The following is a 22,592-nucleotide window of genomic DNA, read 5'->3' as shown; positions in this document are numbered from 1 at the left end:
CCTTGTATTGAATCCAGCAGAAGAAGGCTTACAAAATGCTATATTTGCATGAAAAATTATAGTCCGGTCAGACCGTATCTGAATTAAATCTGAGTATAACCGGAATTTATGTATTTTGACTCAAATCCAAATTCATATCCCACTTTGATGATCTGAACATGGGAACGAAGGGGTCAGACTCAATCAAATATACATATATGTCCGATCTATTTGCGGCCCTACCATTGCCAAATTATTGAAGCTGCCTGTTCATGTTCGATTCACTTAACTCAGCTTGAACCCAATTATATTGGCAATAAAACTAACTTGACACCAACTAAACTCAATGGAGCCATGACGAATTCACCTGCCTAAGTCCGATCGAAGCGATGGAGGGTGTGAGGATAGAGGATGAGAGGATGACTCCCAGTTTTCATAGTAAGGAGCACAGGCTGATGAATGACCAGCGCAGCACCGCTAGAAATATTTGAACTACAAATGTTGGCAGGCAACAATTCATCCTCCCCAGATGCATCCTTTCACTCTCTCACGCTGATTTCTCAGATTTCATGTTCCACGGACAATGGACAAGAAATTTTTTTTCCTCACCCATAACTTGGTTCGAGCACCGTTTCCCTTGAGAAAATATAGAACAACTTCCCGACAAAAAATGAAAGAAGAAATTGCTTTATCAGGAGCAATGTAAACATCTCACAGAGTATTGCAAATGCTGGGCAATGCCTAAATTTAGATGTCAACATACAACCATTTATTTGTTGGTATCTTTGATTGCCAATAAACTGGTAATAAATAGCCTGATCATATTACCCAAAGCAGAAACAATTTCAAGAAAGCCTCCCAAAAGTATTCAGTTTACACAATTCAACTCAGAGAAAGAAAAAAAAAATAATAAAAGAAATAATTGGCCACATATTTTTCCAACTGAAACATCGGCATACAACATATTGTTCAACACTTAAAATGGAAAAGCAGAAACCAATCAACAAATCTTCTAGTAAAAGCCCTCCTCTGTGACCACTGCAATTAGAAGCACTTCCTGTGCACAATTGATGGCCCCGACTCATCATACTCAGCTTTGGAAATCCACATCTGCATTCATTCAGAGGACAATGAATTAGTCTTTCAAATTCATTAAAACCTGTATAACTGCAGCTATCATGAAACAGGACAAGTGATACAGAAAACGCTCTGTGTCGGTGAGTATCGGCTGATACTTATTGTGTCTGCCCCTTGCTGATATGATACAGGGCTGGTACAAGTTCATATATATGTTTTTTAAATTAATTTTAAATATTTATTTCTTTTTTAATCAGCTGATATGCTGTACCGGTCAGCGAGCTGATTGGACACCGATACCATTATTTACAACTGAGTGTGTGTGTAGGTGGAGGTCCATTTAACAGAGAGAGATGTATTCACCAACCTGCTGGAATGTGCTGAGGGATGCCAAGATAGATCCTCCAATCCAGACACTGTACTTCCTCTCAGGTGGTGCAACCACCTTGATCTTCATGCTGCTTGGTGCCAAGGAAGTAATCTCCTTGCTCATACGGTCCGCTATACCTGGGAACATGGTGGATCCACCACTGAGCACAATGTTTCCATACAAATCTTTCCTGATGTCCACATCGCACTTCATGATGGAGTTGTAAGTGGTCTCGTGAATTCCTGCAGCTTCCATCCCAATCATTGATGGCTGGAAGAGCACCTCTGGGCATCGGAAGCGCTCAGCCCCAATGGTAATAACTTGCCCATCAGGCAGCTCATAGCTCTTCTCAATCGAGGAGCTGGTCTTGGCAGTCTCAAGCTCTTGTTCATAGTCAAGGGCTATGTAAGCAAGCTTTTCCTTCATGTCACGGACAATTTCCCGTTCAGCAGTGGTGGTGAAAGAGTAACCACGCTCAGTCAGGATCTTCATGAGTGCATCAGTCAAATCACGTCCCGCAAGGTCAAGACGCAAAATTGCATGTGGAAGGGCATAGCCTTCATAAATTGGAACGGTGTGGCTAACACCATCCCCAGAGTCCAAAACGATACCTGTGAAAGAGGGAAAGTTTACATCAAAAGATAGTCATCTGGGGAACTAAGCTCATATCATATTTTCCAACGTCACAAGATGCATTTGAGGAACCAAAAGCCTTTTAACATGAAGTCATCAGTACTTACTTTAACTAATGTTACATCCTTTAGTCAATGGTTTACTGGACTCCATAGAGGAAGAGAGAGAGAGAGTCTCTTTCTCATGAAACCAAACTACAAATAAACTTGCTCAAAAAAACAACTATCAAGTACTAACGCATTAGAAGTTCATGAGTTTTCATTTTAAAATGCATCCGGTCCTTCAGAGGTCATGCAACAAAACTGTCCACATTCCAGAACTTTGGCCGCTAAAAAAAGAAAAGATCCAACCAAAATCTCACCTGTTGTACGACCACTGGCATAAAGCGAGAGAACAGCTTGAATAGCCACATACACCGCAGGGGAATTAAATGTCTCAAACATGATTTGGGTCATCTTTTCACGATTCGCTTTGGGGTTGAGAGGTGCCTCTGTAAGTAGAACCGGGTGTTCTTCTGGAGCAACTCGGAGTTCATTGTAGAAAGTGTGATGCCAGATTTTCTCCATGTCATCCCAGTTGGTCACAATGCCATGCTCAATAGGGTATTTCAGAGTTAAGATACCTCTCTTGGATTGAGCTTCATCACCCACATATGCATCTTTTTGGCCCATACCAACCATCACACCAGTGTGGCGTGGGCGTCCAACAATGCTGGGAAAAACAGCTCGTGGAGCATCATCCCCAGCAAATCCAGCCTGCAAGGTTCACAATTTATGAGCTTCAATCGGTATTTGTAGCTTAATTATACAATGCGATTGGCAAATCCACGGAAGGATTTGAACAACCATAGGGGTGTTTCATTATCCTTCACGGGTTAGCCACGCCACATTACAATGAGTTGGTCCATGACAGTCAGAACAGTGACAATCTTGAGAAGGGGCACCAACTCGGAGTCTAGAATTGAAGCTACTTTTCACTTTCCTCTCCTCTTTCTAGCGCATTTGCTAACTAGCTGGACCCCTATAAGGCTATAACTATTCACTCTGCATTTGCGTTGAGTAAAATGCACTGTAGTTACCTTGACCATCCCAGTTCCATTGTCGCACACAAGAGGCTGAATGTCCTCGGTGTCTGCCATCTCTAAACTTTAATTGCCTGCTGACAAATAGAAAACCCTGTAGTCAGACCCCAAAAGCGAAGAATCCGCAAAAACTTCAGACACGAGAAAGGAAGTACCAAATCCTCAATCTGTTTCAATAAAAAGACGATATGAAAAGCACTCAATGTTATACAAGAACAGAAGGGATTCCTTTGAGATTTGAAGCCATGTTCATAGATTAATCAACAAAGACACAATGTAGCCTCAAAACAAGCACAAGTCAAGGGCATTTTAGGCCTTTTTTTTCCGAGGCCATCATCAAGAATGATAATTGATAATTTCCCCTTATTTGGAAAAGATGATTGCATCTTCAGTTCTTCACGTAACGGGGTACCTAATCCCACATATAATTGAATGATGAATGACTAAAATCGAAGGGATTCCATTCCCATCAAAATTGAAACAAGCTGAGGAATAGAACGATTTGCAATCGTCTATTTGAGAAACATTTTTTTTCAGGTTCATCAAGGCAGACATGAGTCGCGAATAGAACTGAGGATCTTCTTCAGGAGCCGATGTTCTCATGGTAGGATTAACAGCACACAATTATTCCTCGAAGCACTACTGGGACGCATTTAAATATGAAGGCTGTATTGGCATGAACCAATTGGATTGCAGGAAAAATGGCAGGCGTGGCAAGCTTTTTCTGGTGAAAAAACTCCTCAAACATGATGATCGCAGAAGAGCAGTAAATTCTTCATGTTTCCAAAAATCGAGCCTGAGAAAAGACCATTATACTGAAATCCATGGGAGGACCACCACCATTGCTGATGCTTAAGAATGCCGGTTGCTAATTGTCTAGATCCATGTGAAATCGGCACGAAAGAAGAGATGCAATTCAGATTTTGTACGTTCACTACATCAAAAGGAAGAATTCAGAAATTTTCCTAATGACGCTATTTTTAAAGGGAACGGGAAAAGATAAAATATCAAAAATTAAGTAGACCAAAATGTCGACAACGTCTCAACTATTTCCTAAAATATTGTAGGATGAAATAAGACCTGTAAATCAGCACGATCCAGAAAAAGGACGTCAACTCAGGATGAAGGCAAAAAAAGATCGCCTAGAACTAATGACCGGCTACGGATCTGAAAGAAATCAAAACGCTGAATTCCTTCCAAAACCCGAGAACCGTAAAACACACGGTTTCCACAACCATGTATTCCCTAAACACCTGAGGATCCTCCAAAACACACAGAAAAATATTGGAAACCATAAAATGGAAAAAGAAAAAGATCCAACATAAAAAAAAAAAAAGCCACTCGATGATTTTTAAGAAGACTTGAAAAGTAATCCCCAATGTTCTTTCAAAACCCACAAACTCCATCTCAGAGACACCGGTTTTAATTCCTGCCAAAACAGAATCGAACCGAACCACTTGTACGCCAATTCAACCGGCAACCGGACCTCGGACAACAGCATCGGAAAGAAAACCGTAGACAAGACAATGCCAAATACCATCAACACGTATCAAAACCCATTATTCACACGATCCCTCGAAATTCAAAATTCAATCACCACATGCCAGAGAAAGAGAAGGAAAAGCGGAACACAGAAGCCCGCCACCACTGTCTGCTCCTCAAGAGAACCGATCGAGAACCCAATTCGAAACAAGAGATGGAGGCGGAAGCGGCAATCACCTTCCGAAGGAGATCGAAATTTCCTTGTTCTTTTCCTCTACGCTGTTGCAAGGGGAGAGGGAGGAAGAGAGGCAGAGAGCGAAGAGAGAAGGGATCAGCAGACACAGAAACAAACTCCACACCCGCCCTCACGTTTAAATGAAAACCAACCCCAAATGAAACCCAAATTCCGTCCAAATTTCCCGCAAATTCGCCACCCACCAATCTCCGCCGTCCATCGCGGCCCCCGCCCCTCTCATCACGCTTCCGCCCGACCCGACGCCTCGAAGATCCAAGCCGTCGGCTGGGCTCCGGTGGACACGTGTCTCCACCATAGAGGCCACCTTCATTTTCGGGTGATCACGTGGAAGACCGGCCTTTTTTCCCAGCCAAGGAGCCGTGGGGACCCAGCACGTTCCTTGCGGGCCCCACTTTGCCAGCCAATAATTGCTGGCTTCCTCACGAACCGGTCAAGGCCCTTTTCCGTCCACGACTCGATCGCCACGTCCTCTCTTCCCCTTCCACTTTTAGTTTTAGCTCCCACCACGTGTGGTCCGGACCAGCTCCCAGACCCAACCGGACCCGCCCTGGTTGAAGTTGTCCTGGTGTCGGGTCTGAAATATCTGGATCACGATCCGATTATTAAAAGTATTAAAAGCACCTTATTTGCAAATGCAAATAATCTTTATTTAAATAAAACGTGAGAAAATCCGTGTCTTATGAAACTCATTGTTGAAGCAAATAGCGAATTTCCACACTTTATTAAAATATGGATTTCAAATATATAGAAATCAAATGCTACCAAATTTGATATTTATTAAATACCCATATCCAAATAGTTTTCTTCAACCCTAAAAAAAGGGTGTCGAATCATGTACAAACTGGATCATGTCTAGACTTGAAATTAGATTTAAAATTTTACTGGTTCAAAACATATTCCCATGACAAATTAAAATCAGCCGAATGTTGGAATGCTGCTAGATGACAAAATATTTAAATGTTCATTATTAAAAATATTATATGACAGAAGTACAAGCAAGCCATAATTTATGTTTCATTTAGTTATGACTTTTAAACATTATAAAATCGGATTACATCGAGTAGTAAGCAGATTTCTATTCTACCATTATATTCTATCATTTTATACGTCCCACTTAGGTCTAATCAAATTAAATTGCATATTTTACGTGAAAAAACCAAATCCACTGTGTCGTGTGTTTGCTAAGCCCAGATCTAGTGTCGCATCATTGGGATCCGATCTAGGAATTCCAGAACGGATCGCCTTATGATCAAGATCCAATCCATTTGCTTCTTTCGTCCGGAGTTGGCGCGGTCGGGTGGTGATCAATGTACTACCCCATTTGGATCTGGATCAGACATGGTTGAACCGAAATTCAATAATACAACGCGATTCAAGCTGTCAGTTTTGGATTCGGGAGCAACTCGCCGCGGAGATGTAATCTATACGACGAGTTTATTATTACGAACTTTCAAATTGAATGACAAAATTGGAAAGAATATGTGAAATTAATATAATTCTATATTGTTGAAGCAACATTATTATTCGCTGCGTTATTTGAACCAATCACATATATAATATGCAAAAATGAATATATATATATATATATATATATATATATATATATATATATATTATGCATTTTAATAATGTGTTTGCTTTCCTTAATTTATCATGCGCACCATAATTGTATTTCTTTATTTTTTTCAGAAAAAGTGCAAAAGGATGTCTGCTAAGTAGGCTCCATATTGGTGCACCAAGGGTGCTCCAGTCCAGATCCAAATTCAAGGGATGGATCCGAATCTGGGGAAAAAGCAAATCGTGATCCACCTTTTCAGATCCTAATCCAGTAAAGTGTCGTCCTGTGGATGCTTTTACAGGCTGGACCTGAACTGTGCCCTTCTGGACCTTGTTCTGAATCTCATCACCTCTGCATCCAGATCCCACTGGATCCGTATCCAGTAAGAATAATCCAAGTTGGGCAGGCTTTTACAGATTTTCACGTGCTCCCATGATTCGGGATCAATTCCGACGCACGTGGCTCGATCCTCATCGTCCGATGGTCATGATTGATTCTCAGTGATTTCAAGCTGTGAATCGTTCAAGTAACAGTTGGGAGATTGGAATCTATAAACTGAGTTCACCATTTTCTCAATGTAAAGCAATGTGATTGGAATCTATAAAATTCTGTTCCTGGGAATATTTTGCTTTACGCAAAATGAAGAAAGCAAATTGCAGGAACTTAAAGTCGATGTAAAAGAGAAGAGTTTGAAAATTTTAAAGGATGATACTAAAGGAGAGATAGAATGTAGTTTCTCGTTCTAATTTTGCTTGACTGGTTTCTGCGTAGATCATGTTATCAGAAAAATTTGAGCCTGAAGGAAGAAGTACAACAAAAAGTGTTTGATACAATCTATCAACATCATTTCGTTGTTTGATGGAATGGAATTTATGGATTGATTTGGTTTTGATTGGATCAAATGTCGTATTGAGTTGTCAACATGCATTAATGGGGGTCCCTGCCACTTACAGCAGACCAGATCACTTTTTTCTTTTTTCTAACCAAGGTTGATTTTCTTCTTCTTCCTTGTATACCTTTCTATTGGATCCTGTTTGAAGGCTTCGATTGAATGACAGGAGATGACTTTCTCAGAAACATACTTGGAGCATATTTGAATCAGATTTAACTATAATGGCTTATACGCAGACTAATTCTTAGATGTGCAAAATATGAAAACAAATTCGAATTTTGGCATGTAATTTTCCTGCAGCCATTAAATAAAGGTGATTGATAAGAAGAATATTATGTTCTTGGCACCTGCATTCAAAAAATATTTCTGGTCTCAGTTATTGATGCAAAGGCCTCGATTGGAACTTGGATCAAACATTGGATAGAATTAAAACCATTAACATCCACACTTTTGATCAATTTTTTTCAGTTATTTTGGTTATTCAAAAGCAGATGTTGGTTTTGAAAAAGAAAGGATGGTGCTAGGTGGATTGACGCTACCCATCATCATGGCCAACTTACTTTAATTAGCTCCTAAAAGCTTAATCGATGGTCTGGTACGAAATTAATTCTGTTATCATCCGACCGGCTACCATCATCAAAAGTCCTGCAACTTTTGCTTACAGGGTTTATGGTTCACGCACCTCACCTGGCCTGATCTAAAGCTTCTCAATTTGGAGGTCTGAAGTTCAACAAGCAATGAGAATTTCTAGTGCGGAAAGGGAGGGAGGGTTTTATATTGAAACGAAGCTACAAAAACAAGAAAAAGCACATATGCACCTCCTAGATTGGGAAGTTTAGAAGTGCTTTTTGTCCGTTAAGCATATGTTTTGCAATTTTTTTCTCTTTCGCAGATCAATTATTGACAAGAAATTCATCCAGACTATTTAACTCACCAACAGCCCACACAGCAGCTCTTCTCGTTCTGCAACGCCAATGGAGAGAATGTTGGTCCGCAGAAAGGCAGTGAAAACTAAGACGCTTGTGCACCTCTCACATGCACAAAAAAACCAAAGAGATTCGTCATACTCTCAAAAGAGTTCAAATATGAGGGATCCTGCGCCCATTTCATCAGAAGGAACAAGAAAGCCAATATAAAAGAACTACGATCAAAGTGTAAAGACTAGGCTGAAGCCATATGAGCAACAAACATGATATAGGACTCAGCTAAAAACGTGTATGAATAATGTAATATTAGAGAAAAGCATATATAATGAAAAAAAAAAAATCAAATTGAAAACAACCCTTTTTAGTACTTTTTTACTGGGCCAGGACAAGGGGTCCGTGACCACACAAGTGTAGCATTTTTATTGCATGTTCGTCTTTCAAGGAGAAAGGAGAACCTTAGATAACCAAAGGCCAACCAGGGTTAAAATATCACCATATTTATTCCTTTTCCTAATCCATCCCGGCCACACAGGCCATTCAAACAGCTCATATGACAAACTTTCTTCTATCTTTTCCTGCCAGTCCTATCTATTGTATTTTGACAGTTCATATAATAGCCTTTCTTTCCCAGTGCCCTATGCGAAATGAACAAGCAAAGAGATACTGAGAGACGCCATCTGTAGATAAACTTAAACTATAAATGAGAACTTGGTGATTAGCAACAAGGCACGGACCTAGGCTTTGATATGAGATGCTTCATGTGCGCGTTCGCCCTAAATTCGATCAGAGGTCTGTCAAAGGATCAAGTGAAACCACTACATTATTTCCTCAAACCCGCACGGTCTTTCTGGAACTAGATTAAACTTGGATGTGGATACGAGCTATTTGCCTATATGTGGTGTACTTTTCTGTGTCTGATGAAATAATGAGCACGCAATCGAATCAAAGTACCATTTACTAGATGACAATACTTTTCAAAAGCGTTACAGCAGTCGTTGCAGCAGCATGCAATTTTCAGTCAACGTATGCAAATGCAAACTCCCCAATTTCGCTATTTTCAAACTTGGCTCAAATCCCAAAAAGAAGACATGGGTAAGATTCCATTAGAACTTCTACGAAAGAAGCAGGCTTGCAAAAGCATCAAATTAAGCTTCACTGATTAAATGGTTACACCAATATTGTTCAGCTGCAAGCGTGCGAATGGTAACGGGGATATGCCACCACTCAAGTTGAACATGAAAAATAGTAATGCACAAGTCAGCTTAAAATTCAAAGTTCCGCAGACAAAGAAGCCCCAGAATCCATCCACTGCTCAAACTGTGAAAAAAAAAAGCGCATACAAATGTTTACAGAAAAGATACATAAGATATTCTACTGATTGCCTAGGCACAAATAAAAAACTCAACGCCCTAAGATGAGCCTTTGTAAAGCATTACATATGTTTCTCTGGCTTTGGATAGTGGTCTTCGCAATGGAAAAACCGGTTTCAGGATATTCTGATCCCAGACTTTTTCTCTGACAATGAGAGATTGCTTGAGTATCCCAAACTCGCAAGCAGGCATCCTAAAGTCCTCTTCCATGGCAGCCTAAAAACCTTCAAAAGCAGAAACCATATCTTCGTGTGGTACTAGTGGTAAGCAAAAAAGCTGCAAGGTGCAAGGTTCAAGGATGCCAGCAAAGAATTTTTGTCCACCCCATATTTCCAGAATAGATGAGATAAACCCTCGTGCAACTTGATTCTTATTGAAATTGCTAGATGGACGCACAATGTTGGTACATAAAAATCATAGTCCAGTGTTGGGATTATTGCCAGCAAGGATGACAGAGATCTCCAATCCCCGACTAAAGGCTGTGTTGAACAGCATTCGTGCTTGAACTGTGGATATGAATGGGAACCATGAAAGAATCGCAATGGGGATGAAAATCAGCATGCCCATCCCAGCATCATAGAGTCGACCAAGGGAACGAACTGACTTCCATAGACCAAGTTTCTTCATCAGTGGCTTCAGAGCTACAGCAATCTGCATATCAAGAACAGATCAGTGATGTTACTTGAACTATGCTTCTATGGAGACTATGAATCCACAAAGTTCGATGAGCTGAAACAAGAAACAATGAAGGAAAAACTTTAGGTAACAAAACTGTCATGACAAAACAGTAATAAGAATGACCAACAGAATATCTTTCATGGCAGATTCCCATTAGCGAAGAGAACTACCAGCGATTAGTTGCAATAAACAAAAAAATATCTTTCATGGCAGATTCCCATTAGCGAAGAGAAGCACCAGCGATTAGTTGCAATAAACAAAAAAAAAATTATATACTTGGCTGACTCTATGGAGTAGAAAGGACTTCGGCATATAGAGGCAATCATAAGTAATCTGTCTAGCACTTTTTTTTTTCGCTGACAGCATCAGATCATAGGAATAAAAGGTATCTGTTTTCACAAGAGTAATGAAAAATCACAAGCAACGTTTTTCCATTTGGATTGTGCTTTTCTATGCTTGTGAAAGATAGAAACCTGTTAAAGCAGGGACAGATCACCATGCCCTTGGCATTGATTAAGTTAATAGAAAAAATGATAAATCCAGATAGCCACAATGACAACATTTTGATGCAATTCACTAGGAGATGAGACAGATAGCATCAAACTGAAAGCCACACAAATCAGAGACCACAGTAATGGTCATTGGCAAAGATTGCCTTGCCCATTCTGCAGGTGACATGAAGAATCAGCCATCAGCCAAGCAGTCAGAAAAGAAAACAAAAGTCAAGTTGACAGGAAAAAGTTAATGGACAGAACACAACATATGTCACAAGGGCACAAGTGCAGACATTAATGTGGCTTGGATGGTTGCATGATGCAGATGGGTTTGATATTTGAATCAAGGACACACAACATAATATAAAAGCATTCACGATTGAAAACTTTTCACAGAGAGGATAATTCAACTGAACGAATAAAAATATACTAAAAATTTTTAAAGATTAGAAAAAAAGACAATTAGATATGGTCAAAGCAATAAAAGCAAGTTCTTTGAGAGGGATGACACAGGCATAGCCACCTTTTACACGTTCCTGAAGTGAACAAGGGCAGCTGCCTTTAAGAAAAAAGTGCAATAGAAAGCAGAAACTCATTAAACTACACTTATTTGAAAGTACACTAACAAAAGATTGAAAGAATAGAACTACCAAGCCACAAAAGATCAATATGCAGATTAAACAGCCAACTCATAAAGGATCTTAACAAGAAGTCAACTGTGAAACACGGTAACAAAAAAAATGAAAGCATTTAAATTGCCAGGGAAAAAGATATTTAAAGGTGCCCATCAAGAAAATAAACAGAAAGGAAATTAAAAAAATAATAATGCAGCTGTCAACTTTTACGAATTTTTCAAACCAAGCCACTGAAAAATAACAGGCTTTTGATTTTCCTTACCAACAGTGAGCTTGAATTCAAATCTAACAAAGAAAGCATTTCAAAGTCACATGAGAAACATTTGAAAACTGACTTGGCAGCAAACAGGTTTATTTTCTAATTAAATATCAGAAAATCAACCATAGCACCAAAAATAGAAAATGATGTCTTGACTGGACATGGTGGGAGATGGTTCGTATGTAACAATTCACTGCATATGCACAACTTTCTAACATAATCTGCAGAAATTACTTCCTACCAATCATAGACTTTTTCCAACAGCAAAGTTTATATATGATTCGCTTTGACAGTAACAATGCACACTGGATTGGAAAAGAAAGCGATACTAATGTTTGTTTAAAATGAAAGAAGCAACAGACTCAGATAAAAAGATGACAGGAAACTGGAAACTCACAGAGAGGATTCCCCAACCAGTCGGTACAAAGGCCAGAATGGATGCAAAAATGTCTATCAAGGAAAGATCAGTCAAAACCACTGCAACTGCTATACCAATGATCGCTAACAAAAATGCTGCTCCCTGGATGAGCCGCAACACAAGTTGAAAATTCACGGACGTTTTTTGGCTAAATGTAAACACCTGGAAAACAAAATATCTTTAACCAATCATTCTCTTTAGGGCTGCATATCTTCATTGGAAATGACATTCCTATGAACATGGAAACTCAAAGTCAGTATCATTTATGAAATTTTCATACCTTAAAAAGAACAATCAGTACAGCAAGAATGGCCCATGATAATCCATACACCTACAAAGAGCAGCACATTAGAAAAGGATGAATAGAAAAATTAATTTTCATCTATATTCAGCAACATCCCTATGAACAATTTCACGCCACCTAAATGAGCATGATCTGATCATCAGACACCATCAGTGCCAGTCAAACATTTTAAGGAGACATTAGTTCATTACCCAAACTTTTGTTACACTGCTAAAATTGTAGAAATTTAAAATCTTAAAAAACATGAAAACTACCAGTAAGCCCACCACATTTGATAATAAGAACCTATTATTCAACGGAAGTATTCCTTGACAACTTAATTACCAGTCAGGATGGATAATTATTCGATAGTTTTATAGAACAAAGGACGTCTTCAAGCTAGTCATCAAGTAGCAAGGAGGTTGCAGCACCCACACAAGGGGCTGCACGTGCAAATGGTGTGATGGCTCATGAAATTCTATCCTCATCGATGCCAACTGCACTCAACCTCATCTATGCACATCAGGCCCAAACTTGAGCCAAGTGTTGCACAATAAGTCACAAACTTAGATTAATTACCTTACTCCATGAACAATTTATGGATTATGCTTTTCTAAGTACAATTTCTAAATTCCATTTTGCTTTGATATTAAAAAATTCACATCAATATCCTTAGTTTTTTTTGGAAAATAGCACACCAGCAATTGCATCCCCATATCAACATTAAACATCCTATAATCACCAGAAAGGTATTAAAGAGGTCAAACACCATATCAGACCTAAACAAGTTTAAGCACGTGTACGGTTTGGGTGTTGGTGCAGGTACGAGTGAATTCAATATTTTGTACACACACACACACATGGGGCACATGCAGCCAGTGATGGAGGTGCACCTAACTCACCTTAATCAACTTGGATTTGCCGGCCTATATGTTGCATCCATGTAACATAAATAAATGCACATACTGCTTTAAAAGTTGAAAGAAGGCTACTGCAAACAATTGTTGATTAAAAACTTAATCATTCCAGGTCTAGCAGATGCCATACAGTCTAACCAAGTGCCATTTTAGCACCCTGTGGAATATTTCACCTAACCACTAACCAAATGCCAAGCAAGTAACAGTTAACATAGATACAGATATCAACAGTTGATCCCCTGAAGGCTAGCCCCCTGGCCGAAGCTCTTGAAAAAAGGAAAAATTTTGTAAATCTCTACTTCAGAATGCCGAAGATTTGACCAACCAGAGGTCCTGAGCCTTATTATGGTCACATAGGCATTAAAGAAAATCAAACGGGTATTATTTCTTTTTCTAATAATTAGATCAATATAATTCAGTAAACCATCAAAACAGAAAGGATCAGCTAGCTAGTGGTTAATAATGTGAAAACTGAAAAATATAAAAGTTGCTTTCAAATTCCAAACACACACCAAAAAAGCAGAAGTATTTATTAGCTTTGATGACCAGATGCTAAACTTCTTGACTTTTCGAAGATAAGAAAGGCATGGTAGCTACCGTTAGTGAAGTACTTGATCCTGAAAGATTCAACTTGTATACAACACCATACTGGAAAATGAAGAAGCGCAAGCTTAAGATGATCTCGAAAATTCTGCCTCCTAATGTTCGGATGTGAGCCTGCACATTCGTCACAGGTTACAGCATTTGATCTTTTACCATAAATAACTCAATTGTTGAATCAAAGGTCAAGAATTAAACTACAAAAAGAAGAAAAGGAAAGAAAATAGGCTACCTCTGCCAAACAACAAAATGAAATGCTGAATGAAGAAGCTATTGGTGCCATTTGACAGTTTTGGATGTAGACTTCATGAAGTTCAAAGCACACATAAATTCTTAATTTATTGACACCAACTGGAAAGGGAGGCAACTGTATGTTAGGAAATAAGATATCTTGTTGATATCATAGCTAGATTAGGTTTTACATTTTTTACATTTTATTTTCATTTTTATGTATTTTATTATTTCTTTTATTTTTATTTTTCTTTTCTTTTATTTTCCTTTTCTTTTTCTTTTCTTTTCTTTTCTTTTTCTTTTTGTTTCCCCTTTGTTCTAGCCGTTGGGAGTTCCAACGGCTCCTTTATGAGCCGTTGGAACCTCCAACGGCTAGAACAGCCCTCTCTTCCTTCTCTCCTTCACTCTAATTGCTTGTATATATTCTTGGGCTGCCTCTTGTACAAAGTATGCTGTTTTACACAGCCATTTGACATTCATTCAATAAGATTGATATATTTCAAGTGGCCTTAGTGTCTTTTTCTATCATATTCTTCTTTAGTGACTATTATAGTCACATTTATATGGTATCAGAGCCATTGGGCTGCATGTTGGAAAGCTTTTATAAGCTGTTTTTTTGCTGTTTATACTACTGGACTGTTGAAGAAAATTTTCAGACGAGGCCATTGTTGCTGATCAACATTTCTTGAAGACCTTATTATTGCTGCTGTTTGGTGAAATTTTTAGGAGGACTTCCTCTTTGTTTCTCTTGGAGATTGTTACTTAAAATCTTGCTCTTATGGAGGACTCCAAAGTCTTGATCGAAGGAGGAAGTTATCATGCTCCGTACAAGCTTGATGGAACCAACTACACTCTATGGGCAAAATGCTTGGAGATGCATATCAAAGGGAAATATTTATGGGGTTTCATAAGAGGTACGTCTACCCCTCCTTCTCTCAAGTTGACCAAAATTGAAAATGGAGTTGAGAAAGACTTGAATGTAGAAGAGAGAAAAAATGCCATGGATGAATGCTATAAAAAATTAGATGATTGGGAGGCCAAAAACTCTAGAATTAAAGAATGGATTTACGGAAGTATAGAACCTAGAATTGCCCAAAATCTCATGTATTATGAAAGAGCAAGTGAAGTTTGGGAATATCTCAAGGGAATGTTTACCCAAAAAGATATGGCTCGTAAATATCTCTTGATTCAAAAAGCCCAAAGTATCAAGCAAGGTGAGAATAATGTTAGAGATTATTTTATGGAAATCTCTAGTGTATGGAATGAGTTAGATCAACTTACTCCCAAACTAGGATTGGATTGTAAATGTCATGAGATTAGAAGAGAAGAAATCGATGAATTTAGGTTTTTTCAATTTCTTCAAGGTCTACGACCCGAATTTGAACAAATTAGGTCAGCCCTACTTTCTTTAGCCTCTCCTCCACCCATTCATGAACTTCTTACGAAGTTAAGCGGTGAAGAAACTAGAATGAAATTATCCAAAGAATTAGATAGTGTTCTTATTTCCAAACAAGAAGAAAAAGTTTTAGCCGCCTCTAGACCCGGGAACAACATCAAATCTTTTAGACCTCCTCACTTTAAAAATCAAAATAGAGGGGAATTTAAGGTTGTTTGCCACTTTTGTCATGAACCGGGTCACATTAGACTTAGTTGTCCAAAGTTGAATAACAATGAAGGACAACCACGAAACTATGGAGGAAATCTTTTCAAAGGAGGAGCTTCATATCCTCAAGGAGGGCAACACAACCGTGGAAGTGGAACTTCATATTCACAAGGTGGACAATACAACAATAGACAATTTGACCAAAGGAGGGTTGCAAATGTTGCAAATGAAGGATGTGATCTCTCTTCAATCTCCACAACGTTGAATCAAATCATGTCGGTGCTTCAACCTATGATCAAAGAGTCGAATCCCGGAGCACTAGCAACAACGGCATCTACCTCCAACACTCCCGGTATGTTTTCTTGGCTTTTAGATTCCGGTGCATCTTTTCATATGACACCAAATATATCATCTTTGACCAATTTTGAACAAGCAAGAAAAGAATCTAATGTAGTTACTGCCGATGGAACATCTTTGAATGTTAAAGAGATCGGAGATTTTGAAAAAGAATTTAGAAAACAAAAGTTCTTTCTTCCAAAAGTTAGTTATGTCCCTAGACTTAATCTTAACTTACTTTCTGTATCTCAAATTTCAGATCTTGGTTTTGACATCGTTTTCTCATCAAATAAATGTTTGGTGCAGGATCACCAAACCGGGAGATTGATTGGGGAAGGTTTTAGAAAAGGGGACCTTTACTACATGGACAATTTATGCATCCCCAAGGAAAAGTTTTGTCACTATGTGAAAAATGTGGACATTAATGTTTGGCATCAAAGATTAGGTCATCCAAACATTAGAAAATTGTCTATGATGAGTCCTACCAAGGACGTTTGTATTGAGAATTTCAAATGTAATGATTGTATACATGGAAAAATGAAATCCTTATCTTTTGGACAAAGAAGCTTCTTTTCCTCTTTTCCCTTTGAACTTGTTCATTCCGATGTGTAGGGGCCCTCTCCTATCATGTCAAAAGGAGGGCTATCGTATTATGTGATATTTGTTGATGATTTCACTAGATATTGTTGGATATATTTCTTAAGATACAAATCTGAGGTTTTTGAGATGTTCAAAAATTTTCACAACTTAGTACAAACACAGTTTAATGCTAAATTAAAAATCCTAAGGACTGATTCTGGAGGCGAATACATTTCAAATGAGTTCAAAAGATATTTAGAAAACTATGGAATAGTCCATCAAAAATCTTGTCCAAGAACACCTCAACAAAATGGACTTTCTGAAAGAAAACATAGGCACATAATTGAAACAACTAGAACTCTTCTTATTGCCAAAAATGTGCCTAAAAACTTTTGGGCCGAAACAGCCCTAGCCTCTGTATATCTCATCAATAGAATGCCTTCAAAAGCTTTAAATAATACAACCTCTTTTGAAAAATTATTCAAATATGAACCTGATTTGAAAAGGCTTCGTGTTTTTGGTTGCAAATGTTTTGTTCTTAATGACAAGGCTGATAAACTAAGTTCAAAGGTTATTGAGTGTGTTTTCATTGGTTATTCTGAAACACAAAAAGACTACAAATGTTATGATCCAGTCAAAGACAAGAGCATAGTTTCAAGAAATGTAAAGTTTTGTGAAGACGAAAATGGATTCAAAATTTGTGGAAAATCACAACACAACAATGATTATTCCTTTTTATTTAAGTATCTCTCTCAATGTGATGATGAAATGCATGATGTTGATGATAGTAACACTGATGATAACGATAACGGAGTAGCCAAGGATATAATCACATATCATAGAAGAAACCGGCAACAAGATGTTGATGAAGGAGAACATCATGAGACTATTGATCTCCAACCAACTCCACAAAGTGAAGAAAACCTTAGAAGATCTATTAGAAATGTAAGACAACCCAATAGGTTTGTGTCATATGAAACTTTCACCCCAACTCATAGAGCTAGAATTAATGTCATTCACTCTCACTTTGAACCTTCTACTTTTAATGAAGCCTCTAAATATATTGAATGAAAGAATGCCATGATAGAAGAATTAGATGCCTTGAGAAAAGCCCAAACTTGGGAAATACAAGACCTACCTATAGGGAAAAAGACTATTGGATGCAAGTGGGTTTACAAGGTGAAGACTAGAAGTGACAGATCTTTAGAAAGATATAAAGCCAGGCTTGTTGCCAAAGGTTACGCTCAAGAATATGGTATTGACTATGAGAAAACCTTTGCTCCTGTAGCCAGAATGACTACTGTTAGGACCCTTATTGCTTTAGCATCTATTAAAAACTGGAATATCTACCAAATGGACGTTAAAAATGCATTTTTAAATGAAGATCTTATGGAAGAAGTTTACATGGAAGTACCACCAGGGTTGTCAGTTCCTCAAGGAAAAGTTCTTAGACTTAATAAGGCTCTTTATGGCCTCAAACAAGCTCCTAAAGCTTGGTTTGACCGTTTCTACTCTGTTATTTCTGATTATGGATTTCATTCATGTTTAACTGACACTGTTTTGTTTGTTAAGAATACTAATGCAGGTATCATAATCCTCCTACTGTATGTTGATGACATGATCATTACAGATAGTGATAAGGAATGTATTAGAGAATGTAAAAAATTGCTACAAAGAACTTTTGAAATGAAAGATTTAGGTTTTCTAACGTATTTCTTAGGTATTGAGGTTGCATATTCTACTAGAGGATATTTTTTGTCACAAACTAAGTTTGCTGCAGAGATCATTGCTAAATCAGGCATAAAAGATGATAAGGTCATAGAAACTCCTGAAGCAGTAGGAACCAAAATGAAGATTGATGATGGAGTTCCACTTACCAATCCCACTCCTTATCGACAGCTTGTGGGTTCCTTAATGTATCTTAGCATCACTCGGCCTGACATTGCTCATGCAGTTCATACTGTGAGTCAATTCCAACATGCTCCATCAACCGTTCATATGGGAGCTGTTCTTCGTATCATTAGATATATCAAGGGAACAATAAATAAGGGAGTATTTATGTCTTCCTCTTCCCCTTTAAACTTGATTGCTTATACTGATGCTGATTGGGGAGGAGATCCAAATGATAGACACTCAACTACTGGTTTTTGTGTTTTTTTAGGAGAATCACTCATCTCATGGAAGTGCAAGAAACAACAGAAAGTCTCTCTATCCTCTACTGAAGCTGAATATCGAGCCATGGCTTCTACAACTATGGAAATTGTGTGGCTTCGTCAAATGCTTCTTGATATGGGAACAAGAATAGAAGAACCTACTGATTTGTGCTGCGATAACAAGAGTTCTATCTACATTGCCAAGAATCAAACATTTCATGAACGAACAAAGCATATAGAGATGGATTGTCAGGGTGTTAGGAAATAAGATATCTTGTTGATATCATAGCTAGATTAGGTTTTACATTTTTTACATTTTATTTTCATTTTTATGTATTTTATTATTTCTTTTATTTTTCTTTTTCTTTTCTTTTATTTTCCTTTTCTTTTTCTTTTCTTTTCTTTTCTTTTTCTTTTTGTTTCCCTTTTGTTCTAGCCGTTGGGAGTTCCAACGGCTCCTTTATGAGCCGTTGGAACCTCCAACGGCTAGAACAGCCCTCTCTTCCTTCTCTCCTTCACTCTAATTGCTTGTATATATTCTTGGGCTGCCTCTTGTACAAAGTATGCTGTTTTACACAGTCATTTGACATTCATTCAATAAGATTGATATATTTCAAGTGGCCTTAGTGCCTTTTTCTATCATATTCTTCTTTAGTGACTATTATAGTCACATTTATACTGTACACAATCAACAGAGGAACTACATGGGTTCCCCAGTGTAGACAGTGGGGCTATATGTTTTACTATACATAAGAAAATCTATTACTGTTCATCACTAGGATATTTCACCATTAACAGTCCAACTAACTTTTACCAAGAGAAAAGTTTCTTAGGTATACGTCAAATCCAAGCATTCTACATTCAGAAGTTTCCTTTTAGGAATAAACATTAATTCTGAAAACCTTTCTCAGAGGTTCAACAATATACAATACAAAGAAACAGCTATTCTGGGTCGTATTGCCAAGAGTTAAGGAGGGCTCAGTTTCAGACGATATTCTACTCTAACTATTCCACATAAATAAAGAAGAAGAGAGAATACATGATGCAGATACACTCACTAGAAGTCTAGAGTACAATTTCGAATACTAAATGCACATACACATAATGTCCATATGTGAACTTACTAAACCTAAAGTAGAGAACAAGAAGATTTTCAGAACTAAAGGCTCAAAAATCACAAATAAGAGAAGTAGGCCATGTTTGAAGCGTCATGTAATTGCTGACAAAACTTTTAAATGAAAAAGTTTGCAATTGAGTACAACTGGATTAATAAAAAACTCAAAGCGGAAGAAACAAATGGTGGTAACTGTATCTGCCATCGGCATGGTGGTGCATAACATATCATGGAGTGTAGGCATGCTGTACATCAACTCAAGAGAGCCATGTCAAGTGTCATCACATGAACAATAGCAATGTTATAATGTTAAAAGGTTCAAAGAATGAATAACGGTTATCTAAATGACATAACAAAAATTTGAAGTCAATTTTTGAACGAAATCTCTACCTGTTCTTCGTCCCACCAAGCTTCCCAGCTCTCCTCTCCTTTAACTCCAACACCTCCTCTATATAGAAGCCAGTTTGTCCAATCATTGAAGTCCTCTACAGTCCTAATGGGAAAGTCTAATGGTAAGTAACAACCACTTTGGATGTGAACCCAATTAAAACATTAAAGAAAACAGATACCAACTTCTGCCACTCAAAGCCTGAGGGATTGAAAATATAGGGTGCAAAAAGCCAAGACAATGCCAAGAACCAACTGCTCACAGTGAGAAGGATGTAGGATAAGGCATTGCCTTCAATATACCCATAGGCAAGAAAAATAATCAGCAACAAAGCAACTTCCCAGCTGCATATTTGAGAAAAATGTGAATCAGCAACAAACCTAACTTAAAAACTTCTGAATTGACCAGTCAAACAAGGAAAATGTCAATATTACCAAAGAAACTACTTCCAAGACAAATTTCAGAGATAAACGAACTACAAACCCTTTGACAAAATGACTACGAGAATATAGCCGATAATTTTCAGCAAATTTTATGTGCCGAACAACAAACCCTCTTCCAGTGGCTTGATACTGAAAAGAGATATAAGGAACTATAAATGCCAACAGTACAAAAAAGCTTGAAGCAAAACTAAAAAACAGTTTAATACTTGCCCTGGCACCACCATGAAGGATCGTGCGACCAAAATAATGGGTTCTAGTACCAAGAGAGAAGGTGAAAAAGACAGAACACAACTGCAGCTGCATGGTCACAAAGCTCACAATTGCCTGAAACAGAAATTAGCAGACCAGAACTGTGAACCAAGCAGGAATTAGAACAGCATAATTAAGCACCAGAGAAGAATATCACAAACATGTGCAACTGAAGTTCCAGAGTCAAGTGATAAGAACAAGGAAATGGCCAGAAGCCAAGAAAAAGCATTCATTATAACTTCCAGGCAAAGAGTTATTGCTCAGATGATTATGTATCTCCCTTTTTTCTTTTGGCCTTCTATAGTTTTCTTACCATACAGATTGATATTTTAGCTCAAAGTTTACTACAAATATAAAACAACATCATAAACATAAGTGGTATACGTTAATATTGGCTACTAATACACTAGAGTAATTCTCCGAAAAATGGGAAAAAATATACAAACCCTTAGTTTTTGAGAAACTATGTATAATGTAAAAAAATATACAAACCCTTAGTTTTTGAGAAACTATGTATAATGTAAAAAAATATACAAATCCTTAGTTTTTGAGAAACTATGTATAATGTAGGGCATAACGGGAAAGAATATATATCATTGCCTCCACAACCCAACCAATTGAGACTGTTATGAGAAAACGTATAAGTGACAGAGGCAGATATTAATTTTGTGTCGTAATATTTTAACCCAAGGCATTCAATATAGTCACAAACCACCTCAGTGTTTTCTGATACCTTTGGAAGAGGATGTTTGCATTTAGAAACATTGATGCCTCCCAAAGAAGAAAGACTAAACAAAGTAAGAACCACGTACTTCTTAGGAGATTATCTCCAATTGCCTCAGATTTCATGGAAGGAAACAAGAAAGTTTTGCCATGAAGCAGAGACCTCAGAACAATTAGAGAACATACATTAGTAAAGGGAAATAGACATGATGAAGACAAAACACATCCACATCCTGATAGAAATCATTAACCATGTTAAGGAGTATTGACAAGGACAAGGACAATGACATGGTAATGCATCACATCCACCATTACAATAAAAGAGTGCTGAATTATCAGTAGGCAGAGAGAAAAAATTAGAAATCTGCAATCAAGAAGAGAGTCAATTGAACTATTTTGAGAGAGTTACAACTTCAGAAGATCAAAAGAAATATATACAAGAAGATACTAGATGAGGCATTGGACAGCTAGATTTTAACATGATAAACAATATTTGGAAAAGTACTTTATCAACATGCCACTTGTATCCAACTTGCTTCTGGATATGTTTATGAAACTTAAGGACTTGCATCTTGATATGATCAAACCAAAGTTTAACTCAGAAATAGCATCCTTGACTGCGAACATTAGGAAGTTTGAACTCCAGATGAAAAACAGACAATTTCTCATCACATTACAAACCTTCACAAATCCCTGCTCCAAAATGAAGCCCAATATCATAGGAACTGCAGTAAATATTCCAATTTGGAACAGAAACTGTGCATTAAGAGCAGCATTTAGTGCAGTATTATGCATTATCTGAGCTTTGTCTGAAATGGATGCATCAACACCAGATAAGGCCTGTAAATGACAAGAAAGAAAACAC

The 22,592-nt window shown here is 37.8% G+C and overlaps 2 protein-coding genes across 8 annotated transcripts in view; both read right to left on the bottom strand.

Moving 5' to 3' along the window:
* Positions 1-780: 780 nt before the first annotated feature.
* LOC116246917 (actin-like) lies at positions 781-4,991 on the bottom strand. 3 transcript variants are annotated; one of them, XM_031618834.2, is made up of 5 exons: positions 4,860-4,991; positions 3,138-3,214; positions 2,421-2,814; positions 1,424-2,037; positions 781-1,089 (listed from the first exon to the last, which is right to left on the bottom strand). In XM_031618834.2, exons 2-5 carry the CDS (start codon positions 3,195-3,197, stop codon positions 1,024-1,026), a joined length of 1,134 nt encoding a protein of 377 aa, XP_031474694.1. In that variant the 5' UTR covers positions 3,198-3,214; positions 4,860-4,991; the 3' UTR covers positions 781-1,023. The 3 variants fall into 3 exon arrangements, with proteins under 3 accessions (XP_031474694.1, XP_031474695.1, XP_031474696.1); XM_031618835.2 differs by having other exon boundaries at positions 3,138-3,217; positions 4,860-4,982; XM_031618836.2 differs by having other exon boundaries at positions 4,745-4,956.
* A 4,492-nt stretch (positions 4,992-9,483) lies between these two features.
* Positions 9,484-22,592, bottom strand: part of LOC116246914 (callose synthase 9) — a 72,211-nt gene continuing 59,102 nt past the window's right edge. The window contains exons 44-52 of one of the 5 annotated variants that reach the window (XM_050075970.1): positions 22,409-22,567; positions 20,966-21,079; positions 20,796-20,884; positions 20,498-20,656; positions 20,315-20,417; positions 13,906-14,025; positions 12,389-12,439; positions 12,088-12,270; positions 9,484-10,275 (exon numbers count right to left, since the gene is read on the bottom strand). In XM_050075970.1, coding sequence (XP_049931927.1) covers positions 10,039-10,275; positions 12,088-12,270; positions 12,389-12,439; positions 13,906-14,025; positions 20,315-20,417; positions 20,498-20,656; positions 20,796-20,884; positions 20,966-21,079; positions 22,409-22,567 — 1,215 coding nt within the window. In that variant the 3' untranslated portion in view covers positions 9,484-10,038. Of the gene's footprint in view, positions 10,276-12,087; positions 12,340-12,388; positions 12,440-13,905; positions 14,026-20,314; positions 20,418-20,497; positions 20,657-20,795; positions 20,885-20,965; positions 21,080-22,408; positions 22,568-22,592 lie in introns of those variants that run through there. The other 4 variants (XM_050075971.1, XM_050075972.1, XR_007572479.1 and 1 more) reach the window with 4 other exon arrangements.

This window comes from Nymphaea colorata, chromosome 2, assembly GCF_008831285.2.
Source record: "Nymphaea colorata isolate Beijing-Zhang1983 chromosome 2, ASM883128v2, whole genome shotgun sequence".
NCBI classification, from domain to species: Eukaryota; Viridiplantae; Streptophyta; class Magnoliopsida; order Nymphaeales; family Nymphaeaceae; genus Nymphaea; species Nymphaea colorata.
This window is presented reverse-complemented; position numbering and strand designations above follow the sequence as displayed.